This window comes from Teleopsis dalmanni, chromosome X (genome assembly GCF_002237135.1).
Source record: "Teleopsis dalmanni isolate 2A chromosome X, ASM223713v2, whole genome shotgun sequence".
NCBI classification, from domain to species: Eukaryota; Metazoa; Arthropoda; class Insecta; order Diptera; family Diopsidae; genus Teleopsis; species Teleopsis dalmanni.
The window spans coordinates 47930005-47952185 of NC_051848.1; the positions used below are offsets into that span (position 1 = coordinate 47930005).

A 22181-nucleotide genomic window follows, 5' to 3' on the forward strand; every position below is an offset into this window, starting at 1 on the left:
TTGTTCCACTTCAAAAAACTAGTACCGCATGCATTTGATTTATCTTTCCAAATTAAAAACATCTAACAATTTTATATTATAATAAACTTTTTTAGTTTCCACTTGTACATTTATTTCATGCTGAAAATATAAGGACACATGTATTTTTGGTATAATTTCCTCTTAGCCGTGTAGCAAAATCATGAGCAATAAAATGTGTAGCAGATAAGAAAAGAAACGGGAGGAACTGACAAACCGCAGAGAAAAACAAAACTGGTAAACAACAAATGAGAATATACTGGGTGCTAGGTTGGTATTTGGTATAATTCCACAGAAAAATAAAGTAGAGAGCGAACTACCTCTGCATAGAAGAGCGCAAAACAAAATCAAAACCAGCTGATTATTGTTATACTGTGTTTACACCAAAGTATGATCAAACCTATTTGGCACATTTTTGTATGGATTTGTATGAGGTGAGATACTTTTTAAGTGTAATTGTCAGTTTAAGTTTACATTGATTTATTACAATCAATAGAGTTATTGTAGTTATTAGTTATTTAAAATAAGAGTTTGAGAAATATATATTTATTAAGTGCAATAAACGAATCGTATTTGTTTTACTTAAATTTATTTTATGTACAAACCGTATTTGACACAAAACAATTAAAAATAATTAAAGTTTTGAATTATTTCGTAGTATACTTTTAGCCTAAAAAGAAATATGTATTTTAATAGCAATAAATTTAGTATTGCAAGAAATCTGCAACAATTTATTGAAATATGAGTTATTAATTGCAATTAATACAGCAGTTTGAATTGGGTTATAAGCCTATTGTTATACTATGTATTGAGCGCAAAATACAATAATTGTGGACTTATATAAAACATAATGTTGTGTTTCTCAGTTTAAAAATAAATATGTATATATAAATAAAAACAGTAATGTCTTTTTCTAAAATAATCTCTTAATCATTATCAAAAACAAAAAAAATTAAAAGCGCGTAATTTTATTTTAGTCCACAATAATCTCCGAATCAAAATTAAAAATTTTAATGAAAAAAAATTTTTAGTGAAGAATTCGTCATATATGTCACAATTTAATGTACATAAAGCTTTTTCTTTTGTAAGTATATCACAAAAGAATAACCGCTTATTTTAAAAATCACATATGAAACAACAATACTGCTAACTTATTTAGTTCAACCTTTAAGAAATCGGATAACTAATAAGCAATTCAAATCGCATAGTTGCCAAGACTAAAAATTCGTCTATTGTGAACGACTTTTGGAAGTACCTACGACAAAGAATATCTTTACAAGAACGGAAACTCCGCCCACTTCGTGAGAGTGCATTTGAAATTGTTTTTGAAAACTTATTTTTTATAACATTTCGGCACACGTATTAAATACATGTGATCTTACCACGATAACATCAAATTGCTCTCTTTTTGGGGTTGCAGTATAATAATTTGCTGCTACTTGCTAATCATATGTTAACTTTTTATGCTTCCTTATTTGGTTAATAATATTACATTACGTAAACAAAATATATATTGTAACAAGTAATATATGATAAATAAATTTATAAATTAATATATAATAATTTGAATCAATTAATTTAAATCAGTTTAGTTTGTTTAATAATGTAATATATATTCAGTAAATTAATTTTTGTTGCTATTTTCATATGAATTTTATAATATTTTAATTTATTACGTTCGGCAACAAACTTTTGTAGAAGCAAATTTTTTAATTAAATAAAAACAAACAGTTTTGAATATTTCTTATTTAGTGAGTTATATTTTCTTATATATTTTTTGAGCGTGTAAAACATTATTTCAAAAACAATTTTGATATAATAGCATTAAATACCGTTTTGATGTGAAATTAATAACAAAGATTGAAGCTACTACCAATTCACTTTTTTATACGGCAGCACTTAAGTGATCCATGATAAATTGTGTTTCTCTGCGAAGACTTAATTTTTAAATTTAGTGCCAAAAAATATGTTGATGGGGAAGGGTGTACGCGCATTCCCTTTAAATGTGTGGTACGTATTATTGCCTTGCATGCATTTCTAATTGATTAGTAACAATAAATCTGTTGATAAGGGAGGATGTGCGCGCATCCGCTCTAAATGTATGTGGTGAATAATACTTATTATTAATTTACGTACATTAGTGTGTGATCAGTAGCGAAAAATCTATTGATAAGAGTGGGTGCATGCGCATTCATTGTCGGATTTATGAGTTTTTCTTATGAAGATATATTTTTATATAAAATTTAACAATTTTTAAATTTTAATATTGAAAAATTTTAATTTTATATTATGATTATAAAATATATTTATATATAAATACTAAAGTATTTAAAAATATTAGCTAAGTTTAATTAAAAGAAGTACAAGTTGTTTACATAATTTATTATTGTTATGAAATGAAATAAACTTGATTATTTACCAGAATTAATGCAAGATTTAAACGAGATATATGCTATACATTTTTAGTTCATCTGTTTAATGAATATTATAAATATTTACATAATATAAAAATTAAAAACATATTTATTTTTTTTTGTGTTGTTTATGTATAGAATATATGAATATTTTCTTCAGAATTTAAATGATCTTAAAAACATAAATTTATTAGGGTTCATGATATGATCATTAACATGTAGCGCCTTATGTTTATGTTTTAAATATTTTAATCTCAATGTGAACATAAAATGCACACTTACTAATATTTTAAAATAAATAGTAAAATACTTTCGTTAAACTGTTTTATTAGAAATATGCATAGAAATTAAATGAAAATTAATTTTCTTTCATCATTATTGTGTGAAAATTTAAAAAAAGAACTATAACAAATTTTTTACATCCCTTGTATTTTCCTATTTCTACATTTAGTTTATTTAGCTATGTAGTTTATTCGACCAAAGTTCAAGATTTGGTATGCATTTTCCACACCACCCAAGAGGTATGCATAAAGGTGCGTTACCGAGTTTATATGTCGGTTCCCCAAGAGGCATATCCACTATTATATATTGGTTATAATTTTTTACAGATTTTTACAAATACAAAATTAACAGAATAATAATTACAATACTTTTAAAAATTAATTGCAAATTTAAATATACATAAACTAAAAGCAAAAAATTATTAAAGTAAAAACTTAATTTATATGTAAAAGTCAACTGAATATCATGTGAAAAACTAAGCTTATGAATGCGTTACACGCAAGAGCTTTTGCTTATAGTCAGGTGTATTTAGAACCCTATTAAAAAATTTTAACAGGAAATACATGCGTACCCTTATAAAAAGAGTTAAAATACTGTCTGTTTAGCAGTTTTGACAGCAAACATATGGACGTATATTTTTTAATTTTTGGTATAAAAATTGTGCTATACCTACTTTTTGGTAACTGCTATTAAAGTGTTTGCAAAATTTTAACTACTTTTTGTTAAATATTTGCGCAGTAAATTTTGTATGATTTGGCGCAACGAAATTTTATATTACTCTCAAAAAATCAAAACCAAAAAACAAAACCACACTCTTTCTTACACTCTTCATGGTAAACTTTTTGAAATATTTCGTTCTCAAAAGTACTCGAAGCATCGGAAAAAGGTGAAAAGGTGAAAAATTTCAGGGATTTCAGCTGGTGTTAGTGCACTTTTCACTAACACTTTCAAGAGCTCTACGGCAAATTGTTGTTGTGCGAAAAAACAAATTTTAGTTCACAATGGAGTTGCCGTTCTTGTAAGGTATTCTTTGACCTACGACATATCCAGTTAACCGTCAACGCATGATTTCGTTAATTATTTATATTTTGTGTCTTCATTGTTCATAACAAATACGTTACTTTTTCTATTTATTATTTTGCTGTTAAAAGGCATGCAAATTCATATTTTATTCACAATCATGTAAAAAAAACATTCTTACCAATAATTATAAAAAATTTTTATTCAACTTTAACTGTAAGTTTAATTGTAAGTTTTATAACTTGTTTTGCATATAAGCCTAACAAAATTTCCATTTTGTCCAGAGTTGCCATCGAAAGAAGTGGTTATTTTAATTGTTCTTTTACGACATGCTTACAAAAGAAAAGAGCTGTAGTCAAGGAATTATTAATCTAATGGCCCGTATAAAAAGGCATTGTCTTATTGCAGTATATGAAAGTATTAAAAAAAAATTTTAAACTGACCAGTTTAATTTGTTGCACTATATATAAAACGTATAGTTTTGTTTTTGTCAATTTAATATCATGTGCATTACAAACACGTTTTTTATATTACATACCAATTAAAACTTTAAAATAAAGTGAAAAATAATAATTCACATACCTGAAATCCACTAGAGCTAATAAAACTACTGAATGCCATCCTTAATAGATATAATAATAACTTTTTAAAATTTCCCAGATACAATTGGTGTTTGGAGCAAGTAATTTTTAACGTTCGATTTGAAAACAAACCACATATAATTTCCTTTATTTGGCGCAATATAAACACTTTCAAAATTGACTTAATTTCATTTTTACGAAATTAACGAAATTTGGCTGTCTGAACATAGTATTATGCTTCCTTAATAATTTCGTAGTATACTTTTAGTACAATAAAAAATACAACCTTGCATTTTAAAAACAATAATTTTGTATAGTATTGCAATAAATCTGCAACAACAATTCTATGGAATTTATTCACATTCGTTTTAGCTATAATAAGTGAAATTAATAAAGCAAGTACGATTTTTCTCTCAAACTTCATTTTATTACGGCAAAGCAACGTGTGAAGATGATAGTTTTTCTTTATTATCCTGTCACTTTATTAGGAGTCTTAATTGCAATCTTTATCAAATCTTTTTTAATTGAATCTAACTACAAAGGATATCAATGATCTTTAGAAGTAATTTTTACTTATAGGCCGTTTGCGAGTTCGAGTTGACCAACTTTCCCTTGCGTTTCCATTTTGCAAAATTTTAAGTAAAATTGGTGTAAAGTGTATGTATTTTATTGAGAATATAAAAAAATTTTATTTATTGAATTTTTTAATATAAAATAATTTTTATATGTGTTTTATAATAATAATAATAATGCCAACATAAAAAAATAAATTGGGAAGTAAAGAAATAATTTTTATTTTATTTTTTCCCTTTGGCAATGCCATTTTATTCAAATCACAGTTGAAAACGTCTTTTTAATATGCAATCGTTTTAATTTGCTCTTTCTGATTTTGCAAAATTACTGTACTTCAACTTTTAAGAAAACACTGAATTAAATTTTATACTACATTTGCACGAGATTTTTATTTGTAATTTTAGCTGTCAAGAATTTTTATTTAGCATTGAAAGCAACAACAATTAACAGCTATAACTATAAACATGATAGAAAGAAACGTTGTGTAAAAATATTCAAAATTTTGTGTAATGAAAGCATCATGCAGTACAGAAACAATAAGCCCAATGCTAAACCACGGCGCTTAAGAATTTTCCCCACTTGGTTCTATTATTTTCACCATCGCAATGTTACTCACCACAATAAAAGCAATTTTATGTTTCGGTTTTTTGATATTAGAAATCCTTTCAAGACAACGCATCAGAGCTGGTTTTAGCAGCTTTAATATCAAGTTATTACTTAAAAATAATAAAATTTAATATTAGAAATTGTAATTATAAATTTATTAACACATTAGAAACTTATTACAGTAGTAAAAAAGAGTTATTTGAATATTTAAAATAAAGGTTTTTGTATAATTTAACAAAATTAAACTAAAAAATATTGTAACAGATTTGTGTGACTATTTATGCTAAAATATCAACACTTGATTTTAACAAGTTTTGCAGTTCATATGATGTCATATTCAAATTCTAAAAATATATTGTGCAACTGTTTTTTTTTGTTTAAATCATTCGAACAAATCGCTTCAGCCTTTGACATCTGTTTACAAAATTTCTGTAGATGTAGGTGAAGCTCTAAATCTGTGACTTAATCAATCTATATTTTTTATGCAACAATATATAGTTATTAACCTTCATATTGCATATTTTGAATATGCATAAGACAGATTATCTCACTGAAAACATTGCTTGAAACTACAAAAATTTGTAACAAAAGAAGCATATACATTTTTACGATTCTCTTTATCGAAAAAATTCGTTGTGTAAACTCTATTACACATATGCAAAACTTTTGTTTGAATATTAATGACGACCTTACATTGTCAATCTGAAAGCAGAATTAATTTCCTGTGAATGAATACTCATGTTTGATACTTTCTTCATGTACTCGTATAAATTTTTATATATATTTATGTATATATTTTTAAAATATTTATTTATCACAATTTTGCATACTTTTAAATATTTCATTTCCACAATTATCATAAAATTTGTGAAACTTTTTAATTTTGTTTGTATTTTAGTGGCCAAGGCCTCTTCACAAATAAGTGCGTAGACAGAGAAAGTGTTGTTGTTTTACGTACATATAAACAACTATAGACCAGCAACTTGCTCGTACTTGATTATTGCGCTCCTTCTTAAAACCTACAGAATACTATTTAATAAGGTGTAAACTACAAGAAATTGGAATCCGTATGAAGAGAAGCAAAAAAATTAAAGCATTCTATTTGGCAGACAAAAGCTACATCTTAAAGAAACTTCTATAGTAAAATATAGACCCACTGAGGGCACTTAACATCGCAAAATTTTTAATTTATAGAAGTGATGCTCACAGGACAGTCTCTAGTGATATAGCTTATTTGGATCATTCTGCTTTCTTCTAAATGACCGACACTTAACTCAAGTGAACTATAAATTCATTTAATCTATACAAATCTCCAAATCTGAACGAATGCATTATACTACTCTGCCTCTTAAATCACACAATATTTGCCTCAATGTGATGGCTGTTAAAAAATCATACACATTGATTTATTCACAAAGTGCATTTTAAATTGAGTAAATCCAACAAAAACGGAAGTTCTATACTTTCACTAGAAGGTTTAAAATCCCTATCTTTCCTTTCCGTATAAGCAACGATATTTCACTTAGATTAATTACAAATGTCAACTATCTAGTTCTCATTCTTGAATTGAAATCCAACTATAGGGTCAATTTGGCTCAAAAGGTCTCCCTCTTGCAGTGTTAGGCACTGACAGTAAAACGGTAATACTATGGATAGACAATGAAGTTCTATTTAAATACAGATTCTTGTCAGATTACTGGACTGACTTGGTGCATATTAAATGAGTTTCATACTAGTCAGCAGCTTTAACTAAAGCAGAACTTTGAACATGAACGTAACCAACAAAGTACTACGGTATCGGTACTAATACACCACTGCATATAAGAAGGCGTCTATCCTCTAAGGGCTATTATTGGGACTTTGCATATAATGACGAAACTTTACGTTCACTCACGTTCACAAAGATACCTGTATAAGCCTGTTCCTTTTCCATCTTCTATTTTTAATCCATATCCTCGTTTTTAACTTCAAAATAAATTGATTTCCATATACTGAAAAAACCTTTATGCGGCACAGTTTGGAACAACGTTCTAAGACGAAATAAAATATTTAAGCCTTCTTAGGCGCACTACTGACTGATCCGGAAATACTTAACCCACCAGTTGTTGTAATTTTCCAAAACGAAATTTACAACACTTTTTACCCAACACCTGTTACCAGGCGAGGCATTCATGAGTAATAATGTGTCTAATGATCGTCGTATATATTAAGATAACAATCGTCATCATTTCTCAAAGATTCTTTTACAGACATAATAAGTAGCTACCCTTATTTTATTTCTCTTCTCAATGTTCTTTCTCCAGTTTGATATGAAATCGAGAATAACGCTAAGAGATCTGACTTTCCAAAAAAGATCCAGAGCCATTTTATCCAGCCTGTGCCAAAATGTGAATCACAATTTTTTAGTTGAGAGTGAAGTGTATCCGACAATAGTCCGAAAAAACTAATGTTACCTTCTTTGCATTCAAAGAGTTAGACTTATTTGTCAAAGAAATATAAATACCTTTTTCCTTATCTTGTTTCAAAAGTTAATTTATTGGGCCGATTTACACTATCATGAACGTAACATAAACATGAACTTGAAAACCGGTTACTTATAGATGAGAGAGGAAAGAGAGTGTGATGTGAGTTCATGAATTTCACGCAATGAAATTTGCTGCGTTTCTTCAGCTTGACACGCATACATATACAATGTTATGTTTATATTTACCTTTTAATACTGAATACTTTCAATTTCTGTGCTCTGCACTACTACATACAAGCATTTTATACGTTTACACAAAACAAAATAAATTTCACGCTCATGTGAGTTCATGATAGTGTAAACTGAATTGACAGTTCATGTTGTCGCCAAGTTCATCTCACGTTCATAATAGTGTAAATAGGCCCATTGTCTTTGTTACACAAAGTCAGATTAGACAAAAAAATAAGGTTATTGTTGGTTGTGTATAAGTATAAGTATAACACTCGACCACCACAATCCGCGCCATTATGTGCGATAAGATGGTGCAATTGGCTGTGAGTTAAGTGAGATGATGTAAATGAATTTACAGTATTTCCAACCTCTTCGCTGTTGGTTCTATATCTATAACCAAGTAACCGGACCAATAGCAAACATAGCTCAAACTTGAGCATTCCAACCTTCTTCAGTATTAAGAATGACCAATACGACCTGATATATATTGGTATATATAAATATATATTAAAGGTCTGATTCCGCAGCTAAATGAATTTCAGTATACCGTAAAATCGGGCATGCCGCCAGTTGAAAGCAACGAATCATTTCAAGCTAAACCGCTCCCAGAGTGCGCCCAAGACACTAACTAAAGCTCTATTGGGAAACAAGGCTGAAGGCTTCGACTTTTTTTATCCTTATAATCGCCCTATTCGGATCGCACTGTCTTTGGAATTTTACCCGAACACATAGCTTGTGATTTTTGCGGACAGCAGGTAAATTTATTCTTTGGTTACAATTTAGCATCGCTGCCTTTGATAAGTTTCTGGCCGATTTTGCCTCGACGACTTTAGTTTTTTAAAAGATTCTTTTTTATTTTTGTGATTGTGATGAATTCATTGTTTCTGGCCAACTTATCTTTAATAATTAACATTCAAGTTCCCATTTCCAGCTTGGGAACCTATGTTGTGGAAGTCAGTGGAGGATTAAATAGTAGCTTCTCGACTTTTGGACTGATGTCATCCACCTTACTAACCTATGATGACGAAACATCTTCGGTAACATAATCTGATCTTCTTTAGTGTATGTTTTCCGGGCTACCCATCTGACTAAAGTTAACTTAAAGACTTCAGTCAACCCAGTAGCATTAAACTTGGAAAAATAGTGGCGCAAAAAAAGATTTCAGTTGATTGTTCATTTGTCTTACATAGGAACTTCACAATAGGGAAACGACTGCTAATAATGTCACTTTAACAAATTATTATTATATTATATTATCTTTTTGAGTGTCAAAAAAAAATGTTAAAATGTGATAATCGAACCAAAGTTTGTTTGTTTTTGTTTTGAATTTAACAAGTTTTATCAACAAAAGATGGAAATAACTGAATATAAGTTTTAGTATTTTGGTTAGCTTTTATTTATCTAACATAATTACAGAAATATATACACAAAAATTTATATTAAACGAGTGAATAAAACTATTTAAAGTAGTTTACTAATATTTATTTATTTACCAGCAAATGTTGAAGTAAATGAGAGCATCTGAAAGAGCGTAACATCCCTGTCGAAATTTGATAATGCTACACAGATTTTACTCGTATATTTTATTTCAAGTAAAATTTGTGTGAATCAGCTGTTTTCGTTTGAATTTAAATTATTGTATTCTCATGTATTGTCAAATTATTGCCAATGCTCACATTGATAAGTATTTACTAAATTATCTTCCTTATAAATTGCTACATATGTATTCATATGCATACTCGTATAAGAAAAACAAAAATTAAATGAACAAGAAATTGCAATACTATTACTATTGTGTCTGTCTCTCCAAATAGCTGGTTTGCAGTTTTGGCTCTATATTAGATAATAATGACGGTATTCAGATATAGTTTGGTGATTTGTAAACCATATTTCAATTTTTTTTTCAGTGATATTATAATATTAAGAAAAATAGTTAAGGAAAAGTAAAAAACGTGAGGAAATTTGAGCTTAGCTTATATCTGCAAACATCAGCAAAAGAAATCTATTAAATTTTGTGAAGGGGGACAAGAATACCCAAAGTAAAAATAATAAAAGCAAGGGTATATAATTTGAAAATAAATCTCACTATATATTTCGTATGCAAAGCTTTCATATCCGAGCTTTCGACTACCGTTGCCTGTGTTCTGAAAAGTGCATTGTAGATATCACTTCGATGATGAAAGATGAAAGGAACCAATTGTTAGTGTTATTTTGCAAATCAAATAGAAAGTTCGAATATATTGCCTGCTAATAATAAATGACTCTTTGCGATTATTGATGGTGTTACGGAACGAAATGAGGCTGAAGTTCGAAAAGATGTATTTTGGATATATTTTCTATGATTTAGGGAAAAAAAACTCCTCCTCGTAATAGCCACTTCTACAAAACACTTTTGAGGAATTCTAAGTATTAAGTGTTATAAACTATGTCACCATGCCGCTGCATCCTTAGAGGATTGTTGTGGCAAACCCACTTTAGTTGCATAGGCGTATAGTAGTTAAAAATGCCATTATATCCTCTGGAGAGATGTTGCCTAATTCCGTTATAAGTGCATAGGCAGTTAATAAGTACCGAAGTCTGAGTCTGGCGAGACTATCACAGTGACACAGTATTGTTTCTTCTCCTTCGTGACAAAGTCTGCAGTTATCGTCCCTTGTAATACCTAGCTTCCCTTATAATACTTAGATGATACGTAGATGTTTTTTGATTCCACAATGTGCAGTGTGAAACCGTGTGATGCTTTCTGTTCAGCATTAGTAGCTCACTAGTTCTGGATTTTAATCGGTTCGGCATGAATTCTTTAATTGTAATTGTCTGCTGGCTATTAAATTATCACAATTAGTCTGAAGTGCTTTTTCTAGCCATTCATTTATTTAAGTTTGCAAAGCTCTATGAAGGACCGCAGAATGATCTTGGCTCAATATAGTATGAGACTGCCTCTTTTCTAGCTAGTTCATCGACTTTTTCGTTTCCCTGTAATTCGCTGGGTCCATATTAAGTAAACCCTGGTTCTTTCAGCAAGATCTTTGTGAAGTTAAAGACATTCCTACACTAGTTTTGAAGTCATTCGAGGTGAGCGTAGTACTAGTAGGGCTGATTTGCTGAAAATATGTATGTTTTTCCCCATGATGGGTTTCGCTTTATATTCCCTGAGACATCGTATCATTGCATGTACTTCGGCCTTAAACACTGAGTTTCTTAACTCATACATGCAAATATTTCCTCTTTTGGTACGCCATAGACTTCCGCCCCCATTCCATCCATCGTTTGGAACCATCCGTGTACCATAGATGTTAATCTCCAAGGAATGAAGGAACGTTCCGTTCCCAGTCACTTCTGTTTGCTATAAGTATATGGAACTTTTGGTGGAAGTTAAATTTAGGTGAGCAAATGTCAGTTAAATGATGTTTAGTCTTTCTTCTCTTTGCATTTTCTTACCTAGATAGGAGTTATCGAGTGATCTTGTTGATCGATTACTAGTCAACTGTACTTGACTAAAAAGGTAATTTCTTCCTTTTTGACAGGCAGGTGAAGTGGGGGAAGGCTCAATACAACATTAAGGCCTGCTGTCGGGTGGATCTCATCGCTTCACCTATCATAATGCAGGCTAGTCTCTGCTGCTTTCTTAGAATAACTATTACAGTCTTTAGCTGAGATGTCTTGTACCAGATGGATGGTCCATATGTAACAATTGGCCTAGCTATGAAGGTATACATCCAAAGGTTGATGATCTTTCGATAAATACTCTTCTCTTATATGCCTTTCCATTATCTTTTTCATAGTTTTTAGGAGAAATAGAGTTAAACCTCCTTCTTTAGGCATGTATTTGACAATTGCTTCCTTCCAATTAATGTAAATAACTCCCATTCCCTGCCCTGCTCTAAAAAAGTCAATAAGGTAGGACATAAGATTACTTATTTTTGTGGGAGCCCTTTTGAGGGAGTGCCGGAAATACTTTATCTGCTCCTCCAGGGGCTTTGAATAGAAAAATTGAGTTGATCTCTCATTCAATTTTATTCTAAGTAAAGATTTTACGAGCATTCTTCCAGTCATTGGCCCTTGGCCTTTTGACTACCAGGATGCTGGGCTGAGAGTTTGATTGATTGTAAACTGTGAAGCCCGGAAAGTGTGCTTCTATTACAATAAGAAGTTACTTTTTGCACTCATTAGTGTGAAGGCCATCTGGTCGTTTTAAAAGACCGATGGGATTGGGGTAGCTTTTCGAAACAACCCTGTGAATTTCAGCGCTACTGCTTTAGTTTTGAAACTGAGAGCAGAAGCTTCTCCATGATTCTCTTTTTGCCCTTCTAATTTTCTTATTATAAGTGGTGAGGAAGTTTTCAAAAGTATTCCAATCACCATAGGTTTAAACCATATTAAAGAGACACCGAGATTCGACTCTAAGCTTGGCTTGTTTATTGTTCCATTATTGTGCACCTCTTGCCACTTGCCAGTCTTAGATTTTACCGGCCTCATGGGCATTAATAATAGTTCTGCCTAAGGAAGCATCAGCTATTTCTAAGTCATGAATGCTACTTATCGTATGTTTGTTATCGCTCAGTTCGTCCTTAAATCGATCCCAATCTGTGATCCCTAAACACCATATATGATTTCGTTACCTTGATATTTATATCTCACTTGGATGCGACCTCTTGGATGGAGCCACCTGTGACTTAGAGTGACTGGGATTCTCTGTCGTTGGAGGCCTTTTTGTCGCTAGTATTTAAAGGAACTTCGATTTTGTTAGCTTCATTTGATCAACAGTGAGATGTACCTCTAGATATTTCTCATGGACAATAGCTCCTTTTTAGGCAGCGCCAACGTCCCTGTAACATGGAGTCAGGGTCTGCTGGTGTTCGATCAAGCTGATCATTTGCTAGACGGCTTTCAGATCCTTGGGTTGTGCGCATTGTTATTCTTCGAGATATGAGTTATTAGACTCTTTCTCTATTATTATCACTCTTTCTCTTTCTGCTTCGCAGTCTCCGGATCCAAGCTGTCTCTGATCATGGCATTAATGCGCCTTTTCTAAGTCCAGATAAAGTATTTCAACTGTTTTCTGATCTCTTTGTTGCCATCATCATCTGAGTTCACCGTGCTCTGAGTGTTGTCATTTGACGCACACCTATGGCAGTCACTTGTGTGTTTAGCACCCTAGGTGCCAGTCACCGCCAAAATGTTCCCACTTTCGTCAGCGACCGGAATAGAGCTTCTTCCTCGGATTCCATACTTTTATTATTTTTATTGTCTCATTCCATAGAGAAACATTAAAAGAGAAGAAGAACGACCCCCAAAGCAGACCCCATGCTTTGGAAATGCATTAATTAAAACACGAGAGCTCCCGGTGTCCTGAGTTTATTACTTATCGATTGGATGCGCCTCTCCCGCCAAGCCACCTTTACGTAACAGTATACCTTAGATTAAGGGCTTTCGACATACTTAGTAACTACTTATGTACACATATAGTAAAACAAAACATGCACAACCACTCAATTATACATACCCGGGAAATTTTCTATTCCCAGTCCGGCAATCATCAGTCAACCCTTGACAGAGACACGATCGTACTAAGAGGTTCCTATGAACCTGAGGGGTTTCGTACCTACTCTGATGAGTCTGACTGGAACTTAGAGAACGATCTTTGCCGCCACCTACTCCCTAAGATGCTAGGATATTAGTAAGCCATTCAAACCTTGCCAGCTTGCAAAAACATTAATCTACTAACTGCTGACAAATAGCTAACTACAAATTACTAACAACAAAACACAAATCTACTAACTGCCAATATATAGCTAACTACTTATAAATAACAACACCTACATAGACTACAAGACAACATATTCTACCTTAAGCTATTGGCAGATCTTGGTTGCACTTTGTGCTCTAATCTCAATCAATATTTCAGCCGGTACTATCAATGATATCACTGTCTGAAATTTTAATCAGAGTAACTCAAACAGTATTTAAGCCCCTACACCACGAGTATAGTACCGTGTCTACCTACTAGGCAGTGACCCCTACAAAAATAACGAGATGCCACGTACTAAACCAGCTGAGATATTTTGTTTTTTTTTGTCTTCTTATGGTTATATTATCCGTGATTATTTGTAAATACTGATTAAATTCTACCTTAACATAACCAGTTATATTTTTTCTATCTTGCTTGAGGTATGAAAAATTCTTGCTTGAGGCAAGTATTGTTTTTGGAAAGAATATTGTTGGTTGTACATTGTATGACAATTTCATATGTTATGGAGTGACCCTAAATGCTACAATGTCCTGACATGTATTTAGGGTATATATCCCACTGCTCATAGAGGCACTTAATGACTGTTTTCAAACTACGCATCGTAAAGGGCAAGATTCTAATTCCGTCGTGATTGCGTTTGCATAAATACTTTCCTTCCGGAACATTGGATATGTATTCGTAAAAACACTGCCGCTTCAGCAGAAAAATATACAGTATTAATTCAGACCTTTCTATATTCAGACTGTTTGTATCCAACCGTATGAAACAATGATACAGAAGTCAGAACCTGATACTTTGTATGCCAATTTCATGAGCAGGTAAGCATCCCTTATTACGATGGTGCAATGCTACATTCTCCCTTAACCGGAGGCTACCTACTTTCCTAACAGATCAATGAATATTAGATTTCAGTTAGTGTAAAACCACATTGGAAAAAGAAATATGCAACGCACCGATAATACAAATTTCTGTGACACGGTATATAAGCTGTAATTAAAGTGTAAGCTTTTACAAGTTTGTTTGTCCACAAATGGAAACCGTGCCAACAGTTCATATAATAGGTTTGTTATGATTATTACCTTATACAACAATATGTTGTTTAATGGGAACATGGTCCGAGTTAAACCAATTGTACGTATATAAAGAGTTGAGAACCTTGTTAACCCTCAAATCAGGAGTGTTGAAATTTGAAATTTACATTTTCTAATGAAAAAAATCAGCTCGATTTTTGCAGCGTCAACCCTTTTTTGCATTCGTCCACCCAGTACTCCCTCAGCATCGTTTGATACTGTACAGTAAGCACGGCAGATGCGTAGGTTTGACAGTCTATGTGCACTTAAAGTTACGCGTGAATACGATTTTATAGTTGCATCATGCGCCCACACAGGGGCAGCATATAGCATCGACTTTGAAATTGAGGCGTTTGACATTAAACAGAATAATGGATTGAAAGCACTTGAGACTTTATCTCCCGATTATTTGATCATGGAAAACACTGAAAATGTAAACAGTTTTATATATAATGTATGTCAAATTAATCACAACATTAAAAAGTAATTTCTATATAAAACTCTGTGTAGTGCATCGGAAAAACTAAATCACCCCTATTCAGAATACTCCCAAGGAATAGGTCTCCCACTTCCCTCGCCATTTTATCAAATAAAACTATCTTATACTGAATTGCTTCGGACACAGCTGTTTTGGGAACATCAAAAATTTCAAATTTAATTTGTTGAACTTTGGCAACTATGACACTTTTTAATGGCAAAGAGTGCGAAAATTAGCAAATCAAAGAAAAGAATTGCATATCATATGTTGATTTTAATTTAAAAATCGCATTTATAAAAGTCGTATTTATTTTTATAATTAAAAATGTCCTTAAAAGTTTATTAATTAAATTGTAATAATAGTTTATAATTGCGCAGATATTACAATAAAGAAGAAGCAATGTTTTACCTGAGCATAATTACAAAAAATTATATTAACTTATTCGAGGTACGATAGCGATTAGCAGAATCGGCCAGCTCGACTCATAATACAACATTTTTGTAGCAGTGTTAGTAGATATATATATCTTTCATGAATACATATGTTGAATGACATCACTCTTTATATGTCTAATCATATAAAACAGCTGTTAATTTCAGGGTAATTTTACTACTCCGGCAAGATTATCTAGAGTGTTATAAATTAATTTCGAGTGTTATACTATGTTCAAACAGCCAAATTTCCTTAATTTCGTAAAAATGAAATAAAGTTAATTTTGAAAGTGTTCATACTGCCCCATATTAAGGAAATCACATGTTTTTTGTTTACAAATTGAATGTTAAAAATTACATGCTCCAAACACCATTTGTATCCGGGAAATTTTAAAAGTTGATTATTATAGCTATAAAGAATGGCATTCAGTAGATTTATTAGGTTTAATGGATTTCAGGTATGTGAATTATTATTTAACACTCTATTTTGAGTTACAGTATTTTCTGTGTATTCAAATTTAAAATTTTGCGCTACCATCAAAATATTTTTCTGGTTTTATTAAAGTTACCTGTCACTGACATTTATTTTTAGAAAATGACTCTTTTTCGTTATCTCAACTTTATCTTTTACTTAAAATTTATCTTACACATAGTTGTATTTCAAATATCCCTTAATTTCAGCCTTCGTTTCAGTGTCATTTTCCTTAATTTCGTTCTAACCTTAAAACTGAATTTTGTAAAAAAAAATTAAGATTTTTATGAAAATAAGGTGAGTATGAACATAGTATTATACACTAAATATCCCTTAATTTCAGCATTCGTTTCAATGCCATTTTCCATAATTTCGTTCTAACCTTAAAACTGAATTTTATATGAAAAAAAAACAACTTAATTTCGCTGAAATAAAGATGGAATTAAGATTTTTACGAAAATAAGGTGTGTGTAAACATAGTATTATACACTAAATTGAAAATTGCAATAAAAGTGAATCTCGATTAATAAATTTACCTCAGATTTACAAACAAAAAAATATCATTATTAATCTTTGGTGCAAATTATAAACTTTGTATTAGTAAGCCATGATTGCAGGTGTACAGAGGCTATGAGTAACAAAAATTTTTTTTTGTCATATGTTCAATGGTTGCAGATTTCGTGTAAGTGTAGTTGTGGACGTTGCAAGTAATTAAAAGTACACAACGTTAGGCGTATCTGTATAAATGTGTATATTAAGAAATTTTATATAAATATGATAATATCATATATGTCATTTAAATAATTTTAAAAGCATAAAAATATTATAGCAAACTCAACAAAAAATATTTTTTGGGACTAAATTGAAAACCGAAGGTGGCAACAATGTTATCATCAGAATAAAAACAGAAAATCCAATATTACTCAGCAACAACGGTCAGATAATCATGGTTGATGAAAATCCATTCGCAGCATTAATTGAAGCTGCAAGTCCTGCAGATGGTATAAAAAAAACATTAACTGAAGAAGTTTTTTTGTTTACTTTGAGAAGAGAACTAACCGCCGCTGATCAACGTCCATTACTATCTTTGGCAAGTATATTAACACCTGATGATGGCACAGACGGAACAATATGTGAGGCGATACTGTCGCATGCACTTTTTGAGCGACTAATGATGCAGGACACGAACGAGTATTTGCTACATTTGCCAACTATATCTAGCAATAACAATCAAGTCAAAGAAGCTACCGAAAGTTGCTGTATGAAATATTTATATAGAGCTTACTGTGCCTGTAAAAATGCAAGAGAAAAATCTGACAACAAGGCAGATTGTGATAAAATTACAAATCTTATATTGACGAATGCTAGCACATGCATGCGACAACCAGTGTTATTTGCCGGACAAATATTTTCAACACAGTGGTATGACATCTTAATGAGTTCGGATGTATTAGATGAAACGTTGCACGAGTTTTTAATGAAGATAGTGCAAAGAGTTCTTAATGATGTTGACAATCTTGAAGCTATGGGCACATTTAAAGCCATGTTCTATCCTTTGCTAAGTGAATTACAAAAGAAAATTGCTGTCAGTAACCTGATCACATTTGATAAGAATATTTTTGTGGCTTTACAGTATTTTGTGCGTGAGAAGAATGCACCACATTTAGCTGAAACAATTCTCGATTTCACTACACCAAATCCGAATGCAAAAGGTGAGTTGATTTAATACTTATTTTCTAATAATACCATTACTATAAATCTCTTTTGGTTTAGGTATTGATTATGCAGATACTCTTTTTGGCCAACTATTTTCTATATCAATAATGCCAAAAAATTCTAATGGTTCGTACGAATTTTTCGGTGACAATAGCCTTGATGCAAATACTACAGATGCTTCGCTATGGGAATTAATGTGTAGACACCAAAATAGTGTTTTCGTTATTTTGAAACAACTTATACTAGTTAGTCCAGATATTAAGAAAAAAGTTTTAGTATGGTTTTCGAATTGTTTACATGCCAACGCTGGTCGTGGTCATATATGGAGTAATATTAATTTGAACTTTGATCAGTTTGCTCAACAAAATGCAAGTGACTCATTTATGACTGGACTGACAGCAGTACTACTACGTCTTTGTCTACCACTGTGTCCTCCAACACTTAAGGTAAATCTGTTACATATATACTTATGTTAAGAGTAGTATTTTGAACAATTTTTTTTTAAAGGTGCTTATTGTGGATCCTACGTACTGTGCTGTAGCTGAAAAAGAACTTCAGAATAAAAATATCAACATGCTAAAGATGTACGACGAAACTTGTTTACTGCCAGTAGAAGAAAATGAACAACGTGTAACTGCCGATAAGTATAATTTTGTTACGGAACTCTTCTATATTACACACAAAGCTTTTGAATTATCTTACCGTGCGTGTGGCGAACGATTTTTACGTATGACACGTGAACTACATACCTTACAAACAGCATTTCAGGATGTTATTACAACCGATCCTGACAGTGATATGAGTAGAAATCTTTTAAGAATGTTGCAAGATCAGTTACAACAATATCGCTGCATGCGAAATGGTCTAACAGAGCCGGAAAACGAGACACTCATTTTAAAATTTTTAGAAGCGACTGCAATCTGGTTTGTAGAAATTTCACTTATCAACAAGAACGAACATGAAGCTCTCCTGGCAAAGAAAGAATTTAGTCCTGTAAACACTAAAAATCGCGATGTGCCGACAACAATTGATTTTGTGCCACCATATCTGAAATGCATACCGGAGAACGTGCTTGATAATATAGTCTCCTATTTAAATTTCACCCGTCATTTACCTATAACATGCATATTTAAAATGTCAGTAAGTGGTCATTATGCATTTTTCAAACTAATTGTTCTTTTTATGGGCAATTCAGAATTGGTAAAAAATCCGCATTTACGTGCAAAACTAGCCGAAGGCCTGGAATGTTTACTACCTCGTAAAAGCACTGATAATTCAGATGCATTTACAACAAATATATTTGATCATCATCAGGATCATTTAAAATTGGTACGAAGTCTTTTAAATGTTTTTGTCAGCATCGAAATGACCGGCCAATCGGTACAGTTTGAGCAGAAATTCAATTATCGTCGACCCATGTATGCAATTATGGAGTTTTTGTGGACGAAACCTGATCATGTTCAGTGTTTTAAGGATTTAGCAACAGAAGCTGAAGAGAATATGGAAAATATCGAGCCGCCGTTATTTTTACGTTTTATCAATTTGCTAATTAACGATGCCATATTTTTGCTGGGTAGGTTTTATTCTTTCGAGAGATTTTTAAATTCGAGAATATTTATTTGTTTAAACTAGTATTAATTTTTATATGTATATGCGTAGTCAATGAAAATAATTATACTCAAAATGTAATACGTATGCATCGTAAATCTAAATTTATTCAAATTGAAAATTCAATGAATGTTTAACTTATTTAAGATTTATTCATTTCAGATGAGTCTCTTTCGAATCTGCAACAAATACGTCAGCTACAAGAAATGCAAGACAGTAGTGAATGGAACGCACTTTCTCAAAATGATCGACAACAACATTTATCGAATATGCACCACTTAGGTAAGCCCCTTAAATCAAAAATATATTATATTAAATTTATGCACTTGGTTTTTAGGTATGCTTGCTCGTTTTGATAACATATTGGGTCGGGACACAATTAACATACTGAAATTGTTAACAACAGAGATTAAAAGCATTTTCTGTCATAATAGTTTGGTCGATCGCATAGCTTCAATGTTAAATTACTTTTTATTAAATTTGGTCGGTCCAAATAAGGAAAAATTTAAAGTAAAAGATAAGAAGGAATTTGAGTTTTCACCGGCTGAAACTGTTATTGAAATATGCCATATCTATATTAATCTTAGTGAAAGTGATCGTTTCTGTTTAGCTATCTCTCAAGACGGCCGTTCATATAGTTCTCAACTATTTAGTTATGCTGAAAATATATTAATTCGTATTCGGGGTGGTTTGTTGATTGGTGAAATGGGTGTTTTTGCGGACAAAGTTAGCAAAATAGAGCAACAATACAAGCAGGAACAAGAATTTTTTGCTGATGCACCTGATGAATATTTGGATCCTATAATGTCAACTTTGATGACCGATCCTGTTACCCTACCTAGCTCTAAAGTGACTGTTGATCGAAGTACAATAGCTAGGCACTTACTTAGTGATCAAACTGATCCTTTTAATCGTGCGCCTTTAACTATGGATAAAGTAAAGTCCAACACCGCACTCAAGGAAGAAATTGAAAAGTGGATGGGTGCAAAGCGTTCTCAATCTACAAATAACACTAATAGTTGAGCATAACAGTCATATGGAAAATGCTAACCAAAGAATTTTTATAATTGCTTATATTATTCGTTTAGTTGTTTGTAAACTATATGTTTTTGTTATGTATTTTATATATATTTTTTTTTATGTGTAAAAGAAATTTCGCGGTAACGGTTTGTGCTAGTAATTAGTGTAGTTGCTTCTTTATTTTATATTTTAATTACCTTAATTACCAACTTCTTATATTTGGGATTTAATACATAGTTTATTAAAGTTCAAAAAATATTAAATTTTGCGTTTTTCACTGTCAAATTATTAAAAACCTTTTGTTTCCAAAAATCATATAGATTCTTTATAGTTTATATAAAAACTCACTATCATTTTTGTGCAATGAGTAAAAAAGCATAGTATGTATAATGTTTTTAAACCACTAATCATATTTCCCTTTGTATTCGGGCAAAGACCGAGTATAGAACAACAGCAACTCACACTGTCTTTCAATTGTTATAATTTTCAAATATGGAAATATTCGGTGCACTCATTGCGAATTTATGTAATGTATACTAAAAATATTACCACTAAGTCAGAAATATATTTCTGAACTACAAATTCCATTAAATTTAAAAATATTAAGTATCACAAAATTCGTCGTATATTTTATATATATTTTGAAAATTCCAATATTCAAATATAGAACCGTATATTTGTTATAGTTTTATTTAGACTTTTAAGTTCTTGCTGTTATTAGAAAAAAGGGGTATACACAAAGTAAAGATTTTGTAAATTTAAAATTTATAATTGCTACACCTTTTTAAAGGAATATGTGAATCTTAATAATGAAATTGTATTTAATTTTACAATCTGATAAATAAATGTGTTAATAACTCAAATTGTATTGAAAATTATTATATAAATGGCAAATATATACAGTAAATGTAAATTCAATATTAGCAGAAGTGTTCTTAATAAATCACCGGAAGAAAACAAAGCTCCGATTACTCCGAATAGACGAAAAGGGGGAAATATCATCAGTAAGAGTGCAATAAAAAATCGATAATTATATTAATTTTAATATATTTTAATATTTTCTGTAAAAAAAGATCAATAATAATTTCCGAAATTATTTAAATGCAAGGACATAATAGGTATCAAATTAAAAAATATGTAGCACTGATTTTACAGGACTAACTTAAGCCTCGAAACTTCAGTATGAATTAAAGCAGCAAAGTTCTAAATTTAAACATGACATCAGACAAAATTGAAACTGAAGCTTTTGCTGTGGAATCTTAATGTTCTAAATTGATTTATAAATATAGATATTTGAATGAACCATTTTTGAGACATTGGGTGATATTTTGATATTGTAAATGAATTTTTATTGTAAATGTAAAGAAGGATATCTGCAAAAGAGAATGGAAAAGAAACGTCTTTTCAAGCGAAAAAAGACAGAAGCAGAAAGAGGTGAATAGCTGAGA

At 31.2% G+C, this 22181-nt stretch overlaps 1 protein-coding gene across 2 annotated transcripts; it reads left to right on the plus strand.

Annotated features, from left to right (window-relative positions):
• The first annotated feature begins 328 nt into the window (after nucleotides 1–328).
• LOC119687586 (ubiquitin conjugation factor E4 A) lies at nucleotides 329–21491 on the plus strand. 2 transcript variants are annotated; one of them, XM_038101957.1, is made up of 6 exons: nucleotides 329–452; nucleotides 17219–18101; nucleotides 18163–18551; nucleotides 18613–19678; nucleotides 19876–19995; nucleotides 20051–21491. In XM_038101957.1, the coding sequence occupies exons 1-6, from the start codon at nucleotides 438–440 to the stop codon at nucleotides 20734–20736; spliced, it is 3159 nt and encodes a 1052-aa protein (XP_037957885.1). In that variant the 5' UTR covers nucleotides 329–437; the 3' UTR covers nucleotides 20737–21491. The 2 variants fall into 2 exon arrangements, with proteins under 2 accessions (XP_037957885.1, XP_037957884.1); XM_038101956.1 differs by lacking the exon at nucleotides 329–452 and adding an exon at nucleotides 17004–17071 and having other exon boundaries at nucleotides 20051–21490.
• Nucleotides 21492–22181: the final 690 nt, after the last annotated feature.